The following is a 20,679-nucleotide window of genomic DNA, read 5'->3' on the forward strand; positions in this document are numbered from 1 at the left end:
AGACAGAATTAGTGATAATTCTTTCCCACAATACTGCACTCCATTCTTCTAACATACCTCAAGTGCATGCCCTCGGCCAAAACAGATCTGGCAAGAGGAAGATTAACAATGATGACAAAAATAGTTCCTGACTTGATAAAACAAATATCAACTGGGACAAGAACAAGAACTGCCCATAAACCAACCTTGGGATCTAATATGTTCTTCATTAGGACAGGATTGCACCATCTTAAGTATGTCACCTCATGCTAACTCTGAAGTTAGACCTTAAACCACTGCCCTTGAACTTAGTCAATATTTGCAAACCGTGAAAAAAAAAAAAAAAAGAGGATACAGATCAGCATGAGGGGTAAATGTAAGATATTCTGAAATAACTTTTTTTTCGTTTTTCTCTAAGCTCCTAAGTCCCTATTTGTTGATCTTTCAGAACCAACCTTTGGAGACTAGGTTACTTAGGCAGATGTTTCATGTAATATTGTGTGCATTGGGAGGGTGGGGTGGTGGTAAATTTTCACTGAATAAAACGTGGCTTTGTCTGGGTCTGGGCTGCCTAATTTCCTCTCAAGATAAAGATGAGCTCATTTGAGCCTATCCGTCTCCAGATCAGTAAACACTCCGCATGGGTCAAATTCCAGTCCCAAACCCGGGGCTCCTGCACTTCGGGAGCACATCGATTTTCCCTTTCCTGAGGCTTCAGGGTGACAGGTCAGGGCAGGTGTGGGCGTGGGTGGCCCAGATTTCCTCTGCCTTCCAGCTTTGCCTCTGTGCATGCTCTGCCCAAGGCTCAATTCCCAGAAGTGGGAGTGTTCATTCTCACTAAGCCCAAAGCAAGTTTCAGCAGCAGTGTGCCTTCTTCACCATCTCCTTCCATTCTCCGATTTTGCCCTCTACTCAAACTCAGAGCGGGATTTTTGTGCCATCTGTTTTGCAAGTTAATTTCTTTTCCAATTACTTACCATGAACCCCCATCTTCCTAAATAAAGTTCCTCTGCCTCTTTCCCCACTCTACTCCACTTTTACCTTAACCATGGTAAGAACTGCAAACCCACGACCACACTGAGAACAGCACAATGCAGCATTATGACTTGTGTGTATTTGACGCCCTCCCTCCCATCTGTAACACACATACCTGTACACCCATTGGGAGCTTCCACCTTTTGAGGACAGGGCACATAGCTCACTCCTGTTCATGTATTCTGCTTGCCTCCTTTACCAGGTGCACAGTGTGGGTTGATTTGGGCTACTAAATTGAAGAAAAACAAGAAAAAAGGAATAAGGCACCAATGGTGGCATTTAAAATGCCAGTGACCACCCTGTAGGTGCACTCCTCGAGGTTAACAGTAATTTGTCCTATCCGACTTCTTCTTCCTCTACCCTCTACTAAGCACATGCTATTATACCACGTACCTCCCACAGCACATCTCATTTATTACTCAGTTTGAAGGGTAGATGTTATTTCATAAAAGAACAAATTATGACTCAAAAGGACTGACAAGTGAGCAAGTCATGGACTAGGCTTCAGACGCAGGTCTGTCTGACTCCATAGCCCAAGCCAGTAACTGCACCACTGCTCCCTCCTGCCTTCTTCAGGTGGAGTCTCCAACAGCTGAGGCAAGCTGGTCAGTGCAGACTGCCCATGGGCTAGCACAAACCAGACAAGGGGATGCGTGCATCCAGGCCAGAATCTTGTTTCCTCTCTGACAGTGAAGGGTATGTTCATCCCCAAACCCTGCCCCACTGCTCCTCTGCTCTTGTCTCTTAATATGCTTCCTGCAAACAAAAGTTGTGCTTGCTTGCTAAAAAATTTCAAACACTTTGGAAATGCATAAAGTAAACGTAAAAATTAACCCCTTACCTAAATGCTTCCTTGCCTATCTCCACTACTCAGAAATGACATTCATTTATTTATTTCTAAATTATTTTCTTTCATTTTAAGTTCTGAGATACTTGTGCAGTTACATAGGTAAATGTGTGCCATGGTGGTTTGCTGGACCTACCAACCCATCACCTAGGTATAAAGTCCAGCATGCATTAGCTATTTATCCTGAACTCTTCCTTCCCCAACCCATCTCTGACAGGCCCCAGTGTGTGTGTTTCCCTCTCTGTGTCCATGTGTTCTCATTGTTGAACTCTGATAAGTGAGAACTTATAAGTGAGAACATGCAGTGTTTGGTTTTCTGTTCCCGCGTTAGTTTGCTGAGGATAATGGCTTCCAGCTCCATCCATGTCCATACAAAGAGCATGTTCTCAGTCCTCTTTATGGCCGCATAGTATTCCATGGTGTATACGAACCACATTTTCTTTATCCAGTCTATCATTGATGGGCATTTGGGTTGATTCCATGTCTTTGCTATTGTGAATAGTGCTGCAATGAACATACATGTGCATGTATCTTTATAACAGAATGATTTACATTCCTCTGGGACTATACCCAGTAATGGGATTGCTGGGTCAAATGGTATTTCTGGGTCTTTGAGGGATTGCCACACTGTCTTCCACAATGGTTGAACTAATTTACGTTCCCACCAACAGTGTAATTGTGTTCTTATTTCTCCACAGCCTCATCAGCATCTGTTGTTTCTTGAAATTTAAAAATCTCCATTCTGACTGGCATGAGATGGTATCTCATTGTGGCTTTGATTTGCATTTCCCTAATGTTAGTGATGTTGAGCATTTTTTCATATGTTTGTTGGCCACATAAATGTCCTCTTTTGAGAAATGTCTGTTCACATTGTTTGCCCACTTTATAATGGGGTTGATTGTTTTTTTCTCGTAAATTTGTTTAAGTTCCTTGTAGATTCTGGATATTAGACCTTTTTCAGATGGCTAGATTGCAAAAATTTTCTCCCATTCTGTAGGTCATTTGTTTACTGTGATGTCAGTTTCTTTTGCTGTACAGAACCTCTTTAAATTAGATCCTATTTGTCAATTTTTGCTTTTGTTGCAATTACTTTCAATGTTTTCATCATGAAATCTTTTCCCATGCCTATGTCCTGAATGATATTGCCTAGATTTTCTTCTAGGGTGTTTATAGTCTTAGGTTTTACATTTAAGTCTTTAATCCATCTTAAGTTAATTTTTGTATAAGGTGTAAGGAAGGGGTCCAGTTTCAATCTTCTCCATATGGCTAGCCAGTTCTCCCAGCACCATTTATTAAACAGGAAATCCTTTCCCCCTTGCTTGTTTTTGTCAGATTTGTCAAAGATCAGATGATTGTAGATATACAGTCTTATTTCTAAATTCTCTATTCTGTTCCTTTGGTCTATGTGTCGGTTTTTTGTACCAGTGCCATGCTGTTTTAGTTACTGTAGCCTTGTAATATAGTTTGAAGTCAGGTAGTGTGATGCCTCCAGCTTTGGTCTTTTTGCTTATGATTGTCTTAGCTATACGGGCTCTTTTTTTGTTCCATATAAATTTTAAAGTAGTTTTTTCTAATTCTGTGAAAAATATCAATGGTAGTTTAGTGAGAATAGCATTTAATCTATAAATTACTTTGGGCGGTATGACCATTGCCATTTTCACAATATTGATTCTTCCTATCCATGAGCATGGAATGTTTTTCCATTTGTTTGTGTCCTCTCTGATTTCCTTGAGCAGTGGTTTGTAGTTCTCCTTGAAAAGGTTCGTCGCTTCCCTTGTTAGCTGTATTCCTAGGTATTTTATTCTCTTTGTAGCAGTTGTGAATGAGAGTTCATTCATGATTTAGCTCTCTGTTTGTCTATTGTTGGTGTATAGGAATGCTTGTGAGTTTTGCACATTGATTCTGCATCCTGAGACTTTGCTGAAGTTGCTTATCAGCTTAAGAAGCTGTTGGGCTGAGACAATGGGGTTTTCTAGATATAGGATCATGTAGAAATGACATTTATTATGATGTGGTGTGTTCTTACATATTGTGTGCGTGTGTGTGTGTGTGTATGCTTTGTAGGTATACATAAAGATATATCACTTTTTTTTTTTTTTTTTGAGATGGAGTCTCACTCTGTCACCCAGGCTGGAGTGCAGTGGCATGATCTCAGCTTACTGCAACCTCTGCCTCCCAGGTTCAAGTGATTGTTGTTTCTCAGGCTCCTGAGTAGCTGGGATTACAGGCGTGCACCACCACACCTGGCTAACTGTTGTATTTTTAGCAGAGATGGGGTTTCACAATGTTGGCCAGGCTGGCCTTGAACTCCTGAACTCAGGTCATCCACCTGCCTTGGCCTCCCCAAAGTGCTGGGATTACAGGCATGAGCCACCATGCCTGGCTGATATATCAACTTAAAAAGCACAAAAGTGGAGTTATGTTATCTAAAAATATTTCTGTATTTACTTTTCAAACTCCATAATATATTATGAATAACTTTTCACTTCATAGCTATAGCTCAATCTCAAACTTTTAGTAGACGTACAATATTCCACAAACCATGGAATCAAAATACAAATTTACACCTGAAAGCACAAATAAAGCTTTTTTTTTTAAAGCAGGTATAATTTTTGTGTGGTTGTGGTGACATAACAGGGAAACAATTATTCTTAGGGTTAGTTCTACCCAATTTGAGTTCACCTTAAAGAGGCATAAAGTCACACAATTTATTTCAACAATTCACCTGCTGATGACATTTGGTTTGTCTACAATTTTCCATTACTACGTATAATCCTGCAATGACTATTGCTGAACATGCAACATAAAATTTAGATGTATTAAAGGAGGCCCACCTGCTTCAAACTCCAGTTATCTGTGACTCTTCCCCATTCAGTCATGGGCAAGCCCTGCTTCTAGAAGGGATGCATAAAGGAAATGCAGGGAACAAAGAATCAAGGTTTTGACCACTTAAATGTCTAAATAAGGTCTTAAAACTCAGTGTTGAGAAAATAGTCTTGAAAATCAAGGCTTTTAATTTGCTGGAGCATGGCTTTTTTGTGTGCATAATAAAAAGAGTGTTTTTAGTTTCAAAAGTTTTAGCACCAAAGAATCAAGGCATAAAGCTTAAGCCGGGGTGTCCAATATTTTGGCTTCCCTGGGCCACATTGGAAGAAAAAAAATTGTCCTGGGCCACACATAAAATATACTAATACTTATGATAGCTGATGAGCTGAAAAAAATTAAAATATTAAAAATAAAGAGATACATTTCATATATTATTTCTGTCAAAGAGTCCTATTGCATATAATGGCAACTCTTATAAGCTTTATCAAATTGATTGGGGTCAGCACTGCCCAACTCAAAACTTACCCTACTTATCCTTTCCTTTTAGAATATAAACAAATAGGTTTTAATTTTAATTCAATATTTCACAAAATAAAAATATCATGATTCCCTTTATGTAGAATGAATGGCCTCTCTTTATTGGCATTACTTTGTTGGATTTGTTTTTTTTTTCTTCTTTATTTAAGTTACTGAGGGAAGTCCTTAAAGCTGCACAAGATGAATCTGGCTTTTTCCAAAAACTCAGAGTTCCAAAAAAGATTTGTTCAAGTAAGTCAGGGCCTCTTAGTTAGGTAACCTTGCAAACTAAAATGGCTGAAAGAGCAAAGGTTATTTGGCCCTAGTAAAATAAAAAATTAGAAGACAGTAGCACGTAGTGATTGCCCAGTAGCAGATAGCTGACAGCCCAGAAAAGAAATATTTGCTTTCACCATTATTAGAAGTTAGAGAAAGCAAATCAATCTACCAAGAAACTTTCTCCTGCATTTCACTCAGAAGCAAGTCCAGATCTTTCTTCAAATCAGCTTGGTACAAGTAATGAGCCCTATTTGTAGTATAATATTACTTTTACTATATGTACTGCTGGACTGGATTTGATTATGTTTTGTATTTACATTAATACATGTGGACTTTATAAAGAAATTGAGTTATATATAAACACTGTACCTATGTGTATAAATACTGTATATATGTGTAATATGTATACTATTTATACAATATAACTTATTTTTGAATAGTTGATAGAATTCACCCATAAAACTCTGAAGGCCAGGTGCCTTTGGGGAGAGGAGAGGAGTTTTGTTTTGTTTTTAGAGCAACTTTAAAATTTTCTTCTGTGGCCTTGATTCTCTTGAAGGTGTTTGCTTCTGGAGTAAATGTTGATACCTGTATTTTGCTTAGAAATGTATCCACTTTACTGAGATTTTTCACATATGTAACCACACTGTTGATTCTACAAATTCCCAGATGTTAAGTGAAGAAAAGACATCAATAATGCTCCATTGGTAACCTATATGTTGTTCATGAATTTTTCTAGCAGGAGATACCTACACTCAGATGCCCATGCTCATATTATGCTTGGACACGTGCACATCTACCTTCCTTTGTGCCAGACTTCAAGACTTGCTCTGTCTTACTGTCAGTTGCTGAGCCGTGAAGGGGAATTCAGGGAACACTTTTTTTTTCTGGTTACTAAAGATTTTTCAGTTGTGAATAATCGGAAGTATGACCATTGATTTGGGGAATTATTTCCCAACAGGTCAAGGGTAACAACAGTGACAAGAAATCCATAACTTCAATTTTCATGGTCTAGAGCTACTTATACCAAGGAATTTCCAATACCAGCAAAGCACAGAGTACTATTTGCACAAGCACTGGGGAAAACCCAGTGCTTTCTACACTGGCAGATTTATTTGCAGAGACACAGGCATTTTTTCCAGGGTGGCTGCCAAACTATCTCCTGAGCCTGTCTAGCTAGCACCTGGGAGACTCAGCAGGGGGCTTTGCAAATAATACCCTCCCCTTTGCCAGGATTGAGGCAGCCTAAGTGATTCTGTTTCAGTGTGTTATGGCACCTTAATCTTTCTAAGCTGTCCCACTCTTATTCTGGAGCCTAGGCAAGCATGGCTGGCGGAAGGTGTGGCCACAGCAGCTATAGGCCTGAAGCTGAACACAGGGGCCTGGGGAAATGGCAAGAGTGGGGCAGAAGTTTTTAGTTCCTGCTGCACTTCTGTGTTCTTCAAAATTTGAATGTCCTGGGAAGTTGGAATGGGTGTGGGTATTTAAGCCCTTAGATCACAACTTAAAACAACATCGCAAAGTAACTAAAACCACTGACTGGAAGAGAAGAAAGAGAACAGAGATTCAGTACAAACCAAGTGCCAGGCTCTGTGCTGTTTCCATGGTGCAAAAATAGTCTCTTTTTTAAAGGTTTGATAGAACTCACATGTGTTATTATCTATTTTAATTTTCCTGTTCATCCTTAAAAATCTCTTACCCTACCCAATGGGAGTATTGAGTTGTGTTGTTGAGCAGAGAACTCCTTTCTTTAAATGAAGATTTGGTAGAATTACTCGTTACTTAATACTCATATTCATACATAGAAATCTGTTTTATCATACTTAAAGAGATAATTGTTTTAAGCAGAGAACTCTTTTTATTAAATGACTATTTTATTATACCTCAATATAAAGAAGAAGCTCCTTTTGTTGAGGTCCTAATCTGGTGGCCCCTGAGATAATAACCACATTTCTCTAGAGATCTAGGGAGTAAAATCCACTGAGTTAGGTTGTCTCTGAAATATCTTCAGTGATAATAATTTTTCTTTGGAACCAGAAAAACAAACCAGGCTTTAGTGGAGAAGTGTGCCTCCTCCTGTGAGTTTTTATGAATGATTTTTGGGGGGATGTAGAAGGACTCTATGATTATGGGCAGGAAGCCAGTCCTGGAGACAGAGGGGAAGGAGGCCTGGGAGACAGAAATGCCCTGACAGACCATACCGCCTTTTGGCAAGATGCAGCCAGGAGCGACACCATTCAAAAAGCCTGGCCTGGTGTTTGGTGGGGAAGGCCTCCAGTACATAATCACTCGCATTCAGGTGACCTCAGACCTAATACAGAAGCAGTAAAAATGTATTCTTGTATACTGCATATCTTTTTATGAATGTACCATTGGTAAGAGAAACATATCAAGTCAGTGATATCTTAATGTTAACTTTAGTAGACGGCTTGTTGCTGTGAACAGAGGGAGGGCTGGGGCAACCCAGGAGCATCAGATGCTTGACAAGAAGCAGAGACACTTACCCAAGAGAGAACCAGTCACAAACAGAGAGAGAAGGATCTAGAGTCACACTTGGCTATCTTCAGAATTTTGCCCTTGTCACTTAAATTGCCTTCTCACGAGAAGCAAAAACATCCTAACACAGCATTTTCTCGGCAGGTAGGAATCCCTGGCAGGTGAAAGTCAACATGGTGACCACACTGAATCTAGCCATCCTTTAGCTCTCATAATTATTTCAATTCTCCTGGGACACTGAAGCACTAAGTGGCTTGCTTAGCTTTCTCTGGGTAGGCTGTGTAAAAAGTTTTAGAATTGAATGGATTGGAGACAGGTCTCCTAACACCCAAAGCAATACTCTCTTGACTTCTTTAGTTTCAAAAGCTACTATTTAGCTTTTTATCCCAATGTAAAGACTCCCTCTACCACATGGTTATATCTTTGGTAAGGGAGTACAGCACCATTTATTTCTTCAGTAATCTTTCATAAATTTGCTTAGTTATTGTATCTGTTATTTTCTAAAATTGTATCTGCCATTTTCCTTTGTACACCCTTCTCTTGTATTTTATGCCTTTTAAAATTCAGGAATGTTCATAGACCCCAGCATTTTGCAGTACATGACAAACATCTGATGTATTTCTATGACTTTTATTCAGGGGCATCTGTATCTCACCTCTGCATGTATTAAATTAATTGTAAATATGTACTGATTTTTAGCCTTGCTTTTGAAGAAAAACTTGTTAATTTTTAAAAATTAATGGAGATGAAAATGAATAAAACCAATCTTTTGTTTATTATGAGGTTGAGAAGCTTATACTTTCAACTCTAAAGTGGGCACTGGTCCCACTGAGATGCGTGTGGAACAGGGTTTACGGTGACGGCTCAGATCAGTGTTGAAGGTGGTGCATTTTATTCTAGACTAATGACACCAGATGATTTAGAGTCACAAAAGTAAGGGCTTGAAGGTATATTTTTAGTAAACCTCCTACCTGCTGTAACCTCTTAGTGATTTGGTGGCTATGGAAATTATCCAATGTGGCATAAAGCAGATAACTGTTAAGTACAAGAAGATGGAGGAGTCACTACATTCCTGCAAATGTCTTTTCCCTTCCAAGAAGAGACAGTGGAAGGAGGGAATTTTTTTTTTCCAATCAGGGAATAACTATTTTGGCACAGAGGGACTTAAGTATGCACTTTTGCAGAGTTTAGTTAGGAAGACTAGGATTTAAATATGTGCCATTGATAGAAAAAAGAGCTGAAAGTGGAAAAATGCTATTATCCTTTAACAAAGTTTTAATATTGCATTGACTCCAGGCACCCTTGTGTCAACAGGGTCAAAATATAAAGTTTTCGTCATTAAGGGGAAAGCAAAAGAAGAAATCTGAGAGATGATGAAGACTCAGTCTGCAACAGCATGTACTTTCACAAGCGAGGTACAGCTGCAGTGAATGGTGGATAATAGAGTCAATCTCAAATAGCAGGTGATTTCTGCTAGTTCCTCTTGCTCTTAATTTAAGAATAAAGGAGATATCATTTTAAAACAAAGTGAAATAGATAAAAAGAAATTTTCAATAGCCATAAAACCAATGCTCTTAGTATGGAACATGCTGCCAGCCACGTCAAGAGAAACATTTTAGAAAGGTTTTGAAAATTTACATTAGTACTTAGTTCCGAGTACATCCAGAGTAAGAACAGTGCAAGCCCCAAATCCCCATATTTTAAGTAATATATTTGCCATTCTGTGACTTTTGGGAACATCTTTCCTTGTTCTTAGAATTGTTCAACATTAACAATTGTTGAATTAAGAGTAAAATATTACTTTGAGCTAAAGCTTTTTTTTTTTTTTTTAAGTTTCAGAGCTAAATAAAGTTAAGCCTGAAAGAAGATGTTTCACAGAGAGAAATCCAAGCAATTATTCCAAGCATCTAAAGTAAAAACGGTTATTGCTAGGAGTTGCACGTTAGGCTAACAGAATGAAGAATTGTAGTGAAAGAAAATCTCCATACTTGATATTACAGGCACAACTAGCCTACTGTCCTGCAATTGGATACAGGTCCAAAAATTAAAAGTCACTCTTTCTTTAAGAAAATCAAACGGCACTGAGCTTGTAATGTATATTTTATTTTGCACAAGCTTGCATATATACTGCACATACATTCAGTTTAAGAGGAGATGGAAGGCACACAAGGCAATTGGACTACTGTATCCTTTAAGTGGTACAAAGCAAAAGGTAAAAGTTTGGAGAGTATACAAAAGCTTAAAACACACAAAGTAAAACCCCTTTCCCACCCTCCCCACAACAACTTTTTTTTTCCTGTTTTAAAATTTAGTAGCTGCCAAACTAATTTTTTTAACTTTTCCTTTAAAATCAATTGTCTACTGCACCTTTTTATTTTCTTTTTAATATGGACAGGGAGTCTCATTGTGTTTATCATTATCAATTAATATTACAGTACATCCTTGGTAATACAAAATTGTACACCTTCATCAAATAAATTAGGATAAATTAAACCAATAAATTATGCAAAGTCTTCAGAACAATAGACAACAACAAAAATTCACAATTGAAATTGCCTCTAGCTAAAAAAAAAAACAAAAATCAAAAATTGACTTTATCAGTTCAGTTATTGTACTATATTCAAATCAAAGGGTCTTTATTACAAAAAAGAGCTTAATAATGCTATTTACAACATATTGCTAAATAATATAAAGGCAGTGTTTTGTCACGGTTTATACTATATACATATGAGAAATGGCTGGGACAATATTGAGGGAAGCCACGACCTTTGATTCTTCTAGGTAGCGCTGAGACCAATCCCAAATACGTTTTTTTCTTAGTTCTAAATTTGAAGTGGTAATATATAATTTTAAAATGTTTTCTCCCCATTTTTAGGGGAATTGAATATTTAAAAAAATACAGAATGAATACGTTTTCACAAAAGAAGGTAAGCTTGTTTGCCTTTTTTGCTTATGTTTGTGCATTTTGAGGGGGTGTCAGATTTGAGAGAGGGCTCAGTTGAAAAGACTCAAAGTCCAGACACTTCCACATTCTGTTATATTCTTAGAAGGATAATTATAAGAAGATGCAAAGGTTAAATACCAGTTTTGATCCCAGCTCTGAATATGAGCATTTTAGCTTTAGTTTTATAGATGGTTTACAACCAACAGATCTACAGAAAACAAAACTGCATTTCCTTCAACATAACATTTAAGTGCAATACGGTAACTGCTTACTCATATAAACCAGTTACATTTTTTAAGGGGAGCTTTTTGAAAACAATGCTTCTTGTAAATTTGCAAACACAGAGTTTGTACCAGAAGGAAACATTTGTACTATTCACACCAATGAATACGCTATAATATACATGGCAAAGAGATTTTTGCACTGTCTTCACATATACACTGCTTCTTTCAGGGGAGTCTGTAAACTACTCTTTCTTTCATAAATTTATGATTGTTCCTGGAGGACATCCTATTTTTTAAAGTCCCCAAATCATTAGCTTTATGACAGTGTGTGTGTGTGTGTGTGTGTGTGTGTGTGTGTATGCGCACATGCGCGCATGGGAGGGGGGGTGTTACTTACTAAATGTCTTCATGTACATAGAAAAAGAAATTTCATAAATTTACAGAAACTGCATTACCCTTGCCCTTGACATCTGATAAAAGAGATTTTTAACTTTTAAAAGGAGAGAGCAGGATTTTCAAGAATGCTTTCAACTGTCTATACAGTCACTGTAGTGTTCCTAGTAAATTCGACAGATGTCGTGAGAATGTAGTTATTTATTAAAATCTCATGTCTTACATAATGACAGCCATAAGGTTAAATATTTACATTGCTTTATAAAAGTTCCCCTCTTGCTTTAGTGTTTCTGTTTTGCTTTTTTTTTGTTGTTTTAAATTTTTTAAATGATATTCACCCACATCCCTAGTACAGTAACAAAGATTCTGCAAACATAAAACACTTTAATTAAATAATACTCGGAGGCACAAAGCAAACTTCAGGAATATGTGGGTGAATGTTTACTTAAATAATTACTACATTCTAACATCTTCCACGTGTTTTACCATTTAATGTGAAACGTCCTCATTAAACAGCCAGAGATACAGTAAGAATTAAATGTTTTGTTGCAAATAGAACATTCTTTTCACAAAACATAACAAATGTCTAAAATAGGTTCTTAAATCTAGATAGGAAAAGGTAAGCTTTCCACTTCACACGCATATATATATATGTATATTTTTACATGTGTGTATATGTGTGTATGTGCTTTTATGTTCACACATCTGCACACACATATATAGCACATGGTATGAAATATTGCTTCTATACTACTTTTCATTAGGCTAAGAAAACACAAGATTTGCACCACAGTTACAAAAAATTGGCTTCTACAAGAATTTTCAAAACTCGAATGCTGCTCAAACAATTGAGGAAAAAATAATTTGCGGTATCAAACTGTTCTAAAAATTCTCTTCTTCAAAAACGTATTCTCCCGCTTTGTTTTAAAAAGACACAAAATATGCATAGCTATCAACGTTATGTCAAACAGCCAGAAAAAAAATCTAGTGTTTATTGCAGCTGTAGTAATTGGAAATAAAGTCAAAAAGATGAAATCGAAAGCCACAGAAGGCACAAGAACAATTGTACTTGTTGGGAAAAAACTGGTATTTTGAAGGATTTTTTAAAAATCCCCCCCGCTGGTGCATTTTAGGTCTAGGCACAGACTATAACCTCAAGCGTATACGCAAAAATAATTTAGGGTTAGCAGAAAATAAGTGGTAGTGTGGTTTTTCAACATGGACTTTAGACTTTTTTTTCTTTTCCTATGTAAACTGTCCCTCATCCTTCACCCTCCCACCATAGAAAGTTAACTTTCTCCCAAGTAGCCAATTTTCACTTGGTGAGAGTTGAGCTAAGATTTGAAAGATGGTGATTTAAAAAAAAAAAAATCAAACTGTTAAATAGGAATTTGGAGAGACAGGCTTTTGTCATTTTCCAATGCACTTGGGAGGCACAAGATTTTGACTGTAAAAGGGAAAACCACCAGAAAGCATAGTGATAAGTTCTATTTTCAGAACAAAGAGGTGAGTTTATCCTCATGCTGCAATTTCTACTCTGAAATAATTTCTATGCCTCAGTGAACATTGAAAGGATATTATCAGCAGATAAGAGCATCAACATTTGGTTGTGAACACACACTTTTGCTTAATTTGTCTATTTAAATTAGAAAGGGAGGGGAAAATAATACTAAAAAAATCCAAATAAGTCTGGAATCAATATTGAACTCACCCCAGATCAAAAAGATATCTAGCAATCTGTCTACATAGGTGAATACACTACAGCTTTGCCTTTTACCTTGCAAATGGCAACACAATGTTGATATGAATTACACGGAACAGCAAAAACCCAGTGGTATACTGACACGAACAAGGAATGCCATCCTCTTTTAAAACAAAGCCAGTCAAAAAAGTGTGACTACAAGTTGGGATTACTTCCCTATTTTGTGCTGATTGAATTTTTTCTTCCCACTTTATTCCAATGTCATGATTATCCAAACTTCTTTTTTTTAAAGCAAGTGAGAAAAATAACAAATTGGATCTAATGACTCTGTGCATTAGTAGAGTGTGAGCTGGGAGATGTGTGAGGCCGTGGGTGCAGAGTGAAGTGGCTGGTGCCCCAGCCCATGTGGCTGCACCCTCTGTCTACACTGCGAGGCCCTGTTAGTCCCCTGGATGGTGCAGGGCATCATAGGACTGCACCATTTAATTTAAAGTCAGCAGGTTTTAAGGCTTTGTGCTGACAATAATTGAGTTCATACATTCCTGTCCATCAGCAGAATTTATAAATGACGTTAAATTACAGCGATCGGGTCAGCTAGTCAGTCACATGGGTCAAAACCTGTATTCTCCAAAGTCAAATGTAATTCTTATTAAAATTGAATTAAAAAATGGCATTTATGTTCTATATGTTCTAAATACCAGATTTGTTACTGTGTCATTTTAGGAGGTGTATATCAAATTACCTAAGGGGAAGGAGGGGTCTTGAAAACAGTTTTAGGATGAACAATGAATTCTTACTGCATCTGCACACAAAAACCCACCTAAGAAAAAAAGTGTGAATGCCATACGATTTTTTTTCAATGCAAGTAGGGAACACTGTACATCATTGAAAAACAGGGAAAAATAAAAAGGAAAAAAGAGGAGAACCATTGAAGAAAGCATAAAATAGCAGCTAGCTTTCTTACGTGTGCTGGAATTGTGTCTTTTGGGTTAACTCCAAATTTTCCTGTGCTATACACTCTTCTCACATTTTGGTCAATACTAGCTTCTGAATTGGAAGAGGCATTATCAATTGCTTTAAAATATTATACCTAAAATGAAGAAACACTGAGTTAGACTGTCACCACTTTGCATATCCATCAGGATAGTGTGGAATTGCATGTGAAAATATATGTGTTCCTCTTAGGAGATGACGATCAAGTCAGCTAACGGCTGTCAACAAACTTCTAGTGTAGGCAAGAATTTTATGGCCAAGTTGGGCTTTCCTTTATTCCTTACTGGAAGAAAGTGTTCAGAAAATAGTATTTTAGGGGAAAAAATTGTTAAGTAAACAGAATCCTTTTAAGCATATAAACAAAGTTGAGCAGTGTAAATTGGAAAGTTAGTGCCTTTTAGTATCTGAAGCAAAAATGATAACAAGTTATAGGATTTTTCTTTATGAAGAATGATGTAAGCTCACTTATGAAGAAGAACCTATTTTCAAGTTTAGAGAGGTGGCTAGAAGACCAGGTATGAATTTCTAGTCTCATCTTGAGAGAGCTGGTTTTGTGCAAAATTGCTTTGCCTCCAGAAGAAACTGGTACTACTTTCAGAGTTTGCCTCTTTTCTTAGACAAGGCTTGAGAGTGATTATTTTTCTTTTTTAATTTGACCTTTTGGGGTACTTTGGAAAAGTGAGCTGCTCATCTGTCATTGGAATTATTTTTAAACATGTAAGGAAAAGCTACTGATTGAGTTCAAACCAAACAAAATACTTAAATGTATGAAGTGGTTTCATTAAATTTTCAGACCTTCTTAGCAGTAAAAACAAGAGACACATCACTGTCTGTAGAGTTGTGCTGTGTCATGGGTTTTCCTCGGCCAACCGCCATTTGCAATAAGTCATCAATCAAGTGGATGCATCGTTAACAAATTCCCTTCATTGCTGATAGAGACTTTACACATGCCAACATTCTTTTTCCCTGAAAATTAACCCTATTTTAAGTGTCCAAATGTTAAGGGCCTTGGGCAAAAGTAAACTAAAGGCAGAAAGAAAACAACCATCCCCTTGCAATGGAAAACAAAAGAAAATGAGAGAAAGGTGATGAGGAGGAATTACCAGCTGATTTCATAACATATCCATGCCTCCCATACACATATATATGAAATCAAAATCTAGACACGTATAACTTGGACATCCAAAGGGGACTGCTACTCTTCATACATTCAAAAAGAGTTGTTGAAATTTCTACTCATGAAGCAGCTCTTGTAGGCAGTTCGGGGATTTGAAAATCTCAGGGACTTCACTATCCAGCTTGCAGATGACCTTGTATATGGCCTTCTTCCAGGAAGGATCAACATCTTTGCCTGCGATAATGGCATTGAAAAACTCCCGTAATGTGATCTGAGCAACTTCCAGGAATCTCTCTGGAACCTGCTGATACAAGGAGACAATGGCATTAATAAAGTTTTCAGTTTCAAGTCTACAGTTATTCCAAGGAAACTGAGCTAAGTTCACTCTTGCAGAAAGGAGCTTAGATGGCACCTGCATTTTCTAAAAATGGCTGGCTTCTATTCTTTTATGTAAAGTCATTATATATAGTAGCATTGTGATGTGGGGTTGACAGCTTTGTTTTAAGAAGAGTGTGTGAAAGATCTAACGCAGACCTATTGAAAAACTAGGATTTCATTGTGGATATTAGGATAGTAATATGGGATGTGACTTTTGGGATTCCTCACTTTATTAAATAGGCGCTATCCAGAGGAAAGTCTCCAATTATTTTTTCAGAATTTGAATCCTATTTCCTTTTGATTGCCATTATGAAAACAAAATACGTTCTCAAAATAGAATAACAAATAGTTGGTCTTCTTTATAAATTAAACCCACGCTTTAAATGAAGAAAATCTTCTAAAATCTCAGTTATCTGTTTGTCTCACAGGACTGTTGACTCAGATGCTAAGTTGTATGTTAATCTGCAATATAAAGTACTCTATATACATAAAGGAGTAAAATAATGATATTAACATGAAGTCACAAAACTGATCCTAAAATATTACATCAGAAACTACTTAACCTTGAGATTAGAATTGCTCCATAAGAGAGTGATTTATTCAGCTGATAATAATAATACAAACTAACTTTTTTTGAGTATTTACTACTTGCCAGGCTATGTTTTACGTACTGAATGTGAATTATGTCATTCAGTTCTCCCAATCTCTCTAAGAGATGTTATTATCCCAGTTACACAATTTCTCAAGGCTTTTCTTCCACAGCAATTAATATGTATGTGTGTTTTGTGTGTGTGTGTGTTCTCTTAATTACTTATTTAATAATCTGATCTCTTGACTAAGGAAAGCGGTAGCTACTGATGTACTTATTTAGTATTCTTTGTAAGTTACTTATAGTAAAGCATGGTCTATCTATCCCCACACCAACATAATAGAATCACAGAATAATCCATGAACTCATAATTTTCCAAATACACATTGACACTTAGTAGATTTCTTTTAGTGGGGTACTTATACACCAGTAAAGTTTCATTTTTACATTAAGTGCAGACATATGAGGACATAAATGTATCATAGGTGTACATGTAGCCATATTTATCTACACATATACAAGAGACGAAAGACTTTTCATCTAAGTTCAGACATGCCACGTACCAAAGTAAAAAGGAAGTATTGTAATATTGAACATGTTTCATCTCTTTCTTCCCACCCTGGGTGCAATGTACTTTCTAATAATAGTAGTAACTGGTAAAGAAAACCAGAATCATCACCCGACATCCCTGTTTTTCACGTTTAAAATTGGACAAAGAAGTTCATTTTTCCCATTGGTAAGTTAATTGTTGTTTATAAAGAAATGTAATAACTCTGCAGAAAAAATGAAGGGGACTCCATTTGGGGCCAATCAGTCTTAAGCTTACATTTTTAGCAGACCCTCCTAAAGACTTTCATGCTGGCCCATTTCTTAGGACGTATTTCCCAGTGTTGCCTGGAAAATCCTTCAAAGTGCCGCCTTGTCCGCCATGAATGTGCAAACCCATACACCCCAAGGGCCATTCTCTGCTGAGAATTCATGTGGATTTTCTACAGGCCTTTGGGTGATTTCCTCCCAAATTTCTTGTATACATGAGTATCTGTTGGAGGAGAGCTTAGCCCTCCCACTCACGTTATACAAATAAAAATTCATGAAGCAATCTTTTTTAGCACAGTCACCTCCACCCCCAAAGATAATCCTCCACGTTCTATCAAATGAGCATTATTGAGGGAGGGAATGTGGCTGGAGAAGAGTGAAGCAGTGCAACTGCCCACTCTCACTCCTTGGATTGGGAGCTGTTAGCCAAATGCTACAGAAACATAATCATAGGCATTTATTTATTTATTTATTTATTTATTTATTTATTTATGTATTTATTTATTTGAGATGGAGTTTTGCTCTGTCACCCAGGCTGGAGTGCAGTGGCATGATCTTGGCTCACTGCAACCTCTGCCTCCTGGGTTCATGAGACTCTCCTGCCTTAGCCTCCTGAGTAGCTGAGATTACAGGCAAATGCCACCACGCCTGGCTAACTTTTGTATTTTCGGTAGAGATGGGGTTTCACCATGTTGGCCAGGCTGGTCTCAAACTCCCAACCTCTGGTGATCTGCCCGTCTTGGCCTCCCAAAGTGCTGAGATTACAGGTGTGAGCCACTGCGCCTGGCCAATTATAGGCATTTATTAAAATAAACGTTCCAAGAAGGGTGGTTTCATTGGCCAACAGCAATACAGCCTCAATGAAATTCTACGTGCCTTGAGCACTCAGGGATGCAGCATGACATGGCAGAGAGCTTTGAGGGGTGAAGGTGTGGGCAGCTGCCCCAGAGAAGCCAGAGAAGGCCGGAAGCCCTGCCCACACCAAGAACTGCACAGGAGGTCTGGGGAACCAGGGACAGGGGAAGGGCAGCCATTGTTCAAGATTGTCAGAGGAGAGAGAAGAGGTACATCTAGAACATCAGCACAAGAGGAGGGAGGGAAGTGTAGTTGTAGGATTTGCATGAAAACAAGGCAACTTCTTTGGGGGTTGTATGCAGTCTCCTCTTCATCATTTTTATAGTTTGTCATGCTTGTTAATGGTTTTTAGTGGGTTTTAACCTGTTTTAAATATTCCTTTCTTGTGGTGGCAATCATAGGCTATCCTTTATCATCTTTTGCATTTGTGTCTTGATGCTGTTTAACTTTTTACCTACTTTTATGTACTCTCAATTACCTCATCACAAGGTGTCTCTAGATAAGGAGCCTCAGCAGAGTATCTTTTGCAAAGTTATTTGATAAATAGCTCATAGTGAGATCTTGCCTTCTGCTTTACTCCATATTGCTGTAGAGTAGCAGTTACTTAATACTTTAACAATACTTAATAAAGGGAAGCTTCAGCCTGAGCAACATGATGAAACCCCGTCTCTACCAAAAATGCAAAAAATTAGCTGGGTGTGGTGGCACGTGCCTGTGGTCCCAGCTACTGGGAGGTGGAGGTGAGAGGATGGCTTGAGCCTAGGTGGCGGAGGTTGCAGTAAGCTGAGGTCGCACCATTGCACTACAGCCTGGGTGACAGTGAGACCCCATCTCAAAAATAAAAAAAAAGGAAGTTTAAAATAATGGTAAAGTAAGATAGAATTCAAAGAGTTGGAATAGATCTCAGAAATCATCACTTTATAGATGAAGAAAGCATGAGATTCTATGAGATGAAGAAATGATGAGACGAAGAGATTACTGTGAGGTAAGGTGTCTTTGCATTAAACGATGCTGGCTCCCTTTTAATGCTTTTTCAGCAATTTCTACTATTTATATGAGGCAGCAAAACCTTGAAAAGCTGTGCCTCTGTAATCTTGAAAAACCACAGAGAAGCTAGTAACTTCAAAATAAATGGAAATGGTATAAAAGATGCGCTGGAGGAGACTTTGGTTATTGGTTTATGTTTGGGAAGAAATGAATTCTTTGTGAACAAATAAAATGATTAGTTAATATAGTGCTTACTTTGAGGTGATACTCATGCAATGGACTGGACTGGATAAAAGAAAGTTGTAATGAGATACTGAACTACTGGAGCAACTCATGTGTTTGGTGGCTCCCAGAGGTACACTTTTGGGTAGCAACTGATCTTCTGAGAGGGTTCCAGTGAGTTTCATCCACACATAGATACATAACCCATGGAAAAAGAGACCTTTACCTCTGCTTGAAAACACCCAGCTCCATTTAACAGAATAATAGGGGGTACTTTCTGATGTTTTGTGGGAGCATCTTAGAAATCAGTCTTATCAGAATGATGTTGTCCATATTTTTCTGCACCTCTTCACACCTAATGGCTTTCCAATCACCAATAAACATCTGCAGAAAATCCCTTAGTGACAAGTAATCCCTTATCTAGGTTTCTTTTAATAGAACCCAACAATCTGCAGAATGAACCCTAGAGTATCTCCTCAGCATCAGGTGGTAACAGTCAATCAAGTCACTGGAATGCAAGACAATGCAGGCAGCCCGGGGGGGGGGTGGGCGGAGGAGGGGAGAAGGCCCTGCCTTTGGACATGCCACAGGGAAAAAACAAAAGGCTTCCAAAGTCTTTGGCTGGAACTCTGAGGCTATTGTGGGAGCTGCTTTGCCCAGCGTTCCTCAGGAGAGGAGAGTGGAAACTTTGTTTTGATAAAAAGGCATCCCAGTATAGGAACGTCACCCCAGATGGTCTTGCCTTGATATTTGTAGGAGAATATAAAGTAATGAGGTACTTGAAGATATGCATAAATTTGAAGGGGGTTGGCTATCAGCTTCTACCAATTTCATCACAGACTTGAGTATCCTCAGAGCAAACAAGAGCCTTCTGGGCTTCCATGAAATGCGGAAAATGAGAGGAGGTTTTCAAGTCTGCCCAGTCCACGGCTCGGTTGCGTGTGTGTGCGTGCGCGTGCGTGCACACACACACACACACACACACACACACACGGTGTGTTGGATGGGTGGTTGTTTTGCTGTTCTTTTTTTTTCCATCGGAATGAGTGGCAAAGACACATTTTTCTCCTGTCTTCCTCCTCTTCCCAGTTGCTTTACCTTCAAGGATGATTTGTTTTATTAAACTGACTGTCCCTAGCCTCTGCAGTACATAATAAAAGCCTGACATAGCAGGCTGCCTGCCTTCTGTGTCCTGCAGATACTCATCATAAGTGTCAGGACATACCAAGGTTAGCGGTCACTGGAAGTGTGCTCGCTGGCCCAAACCTTGCCAAACGCTCTTGGCAGCTGAATGAATGTCACAGAGAATAGAAGGGGAATTACAAAGGTTAAAAAGAAGACAGCCTCTCCTATTTTCTGGAGACAGAGAAGCTGATTTTTCACACCTCTGAACCGTCCGTAAGCTCATTGATCAGCCTCTTGCGGGGGACCTAAACCTTGCCCCTTGCTCAGTTCTCCACGGACACTCCTCCCTCCTCAAT

General features: G+C 38.2%; 1 protein-coding gene and 1 long non-coding RNA gene across 2 annotated transcripts in view; one reads left to right on the forward strand and one right to left on the reverse strand.

The window, feature by feature from the left end:
- Positions 1-1,134: 1,134 nt before the first annotated feature.
- On the forward strand, positions 1,135-10,414 carry LOC129047999 (uncharacterized). The gene is made up of 3 exons (XR_008509963.2): positions 1,135-1,710; positions 9,293-9,441; positions 9,812-10,414. It is a non-coding gene; the product is annotated as an uncharacterized LOC129047999 (long non-coding RNA).
- Positions 10,415-11,819: 1,405 nt separating this feature from the next.
- Positions 11,820-20,679, reverse strand: part of PROX1 (prospero homeobox 1) — a 51,508-nt gene continuing 42,648 nt past the window's right edge. The window contains exon 6 of the mRNA XM_063725230.1: positions 11,820-15,652. Within this exon, the coding sequence (XP_063581300.1) occupies positions 15,467-15,652 (186 nt within the window). The 3' untranslated portion in view covers positions 11,820-15,466. The remainder of the gene's footprint in view (positions 15,653-20,679) is intronic.

The sequence above is a fragment of the Pongo abelii genome, chromosome 1 (assembly GCF_028885655.2).
Source record: "Pongo abelii isolate AG06213 chromosome 1, NHGRI_mPonAbe1-v2.0_pri, whole genome shotgun sequence".
Classification (NCBI taxonomy): Eukaryota; Metazoa; Chordata; class Mammalia; order Primates; family Hominidae; genus Pongo; species Pongo abelii.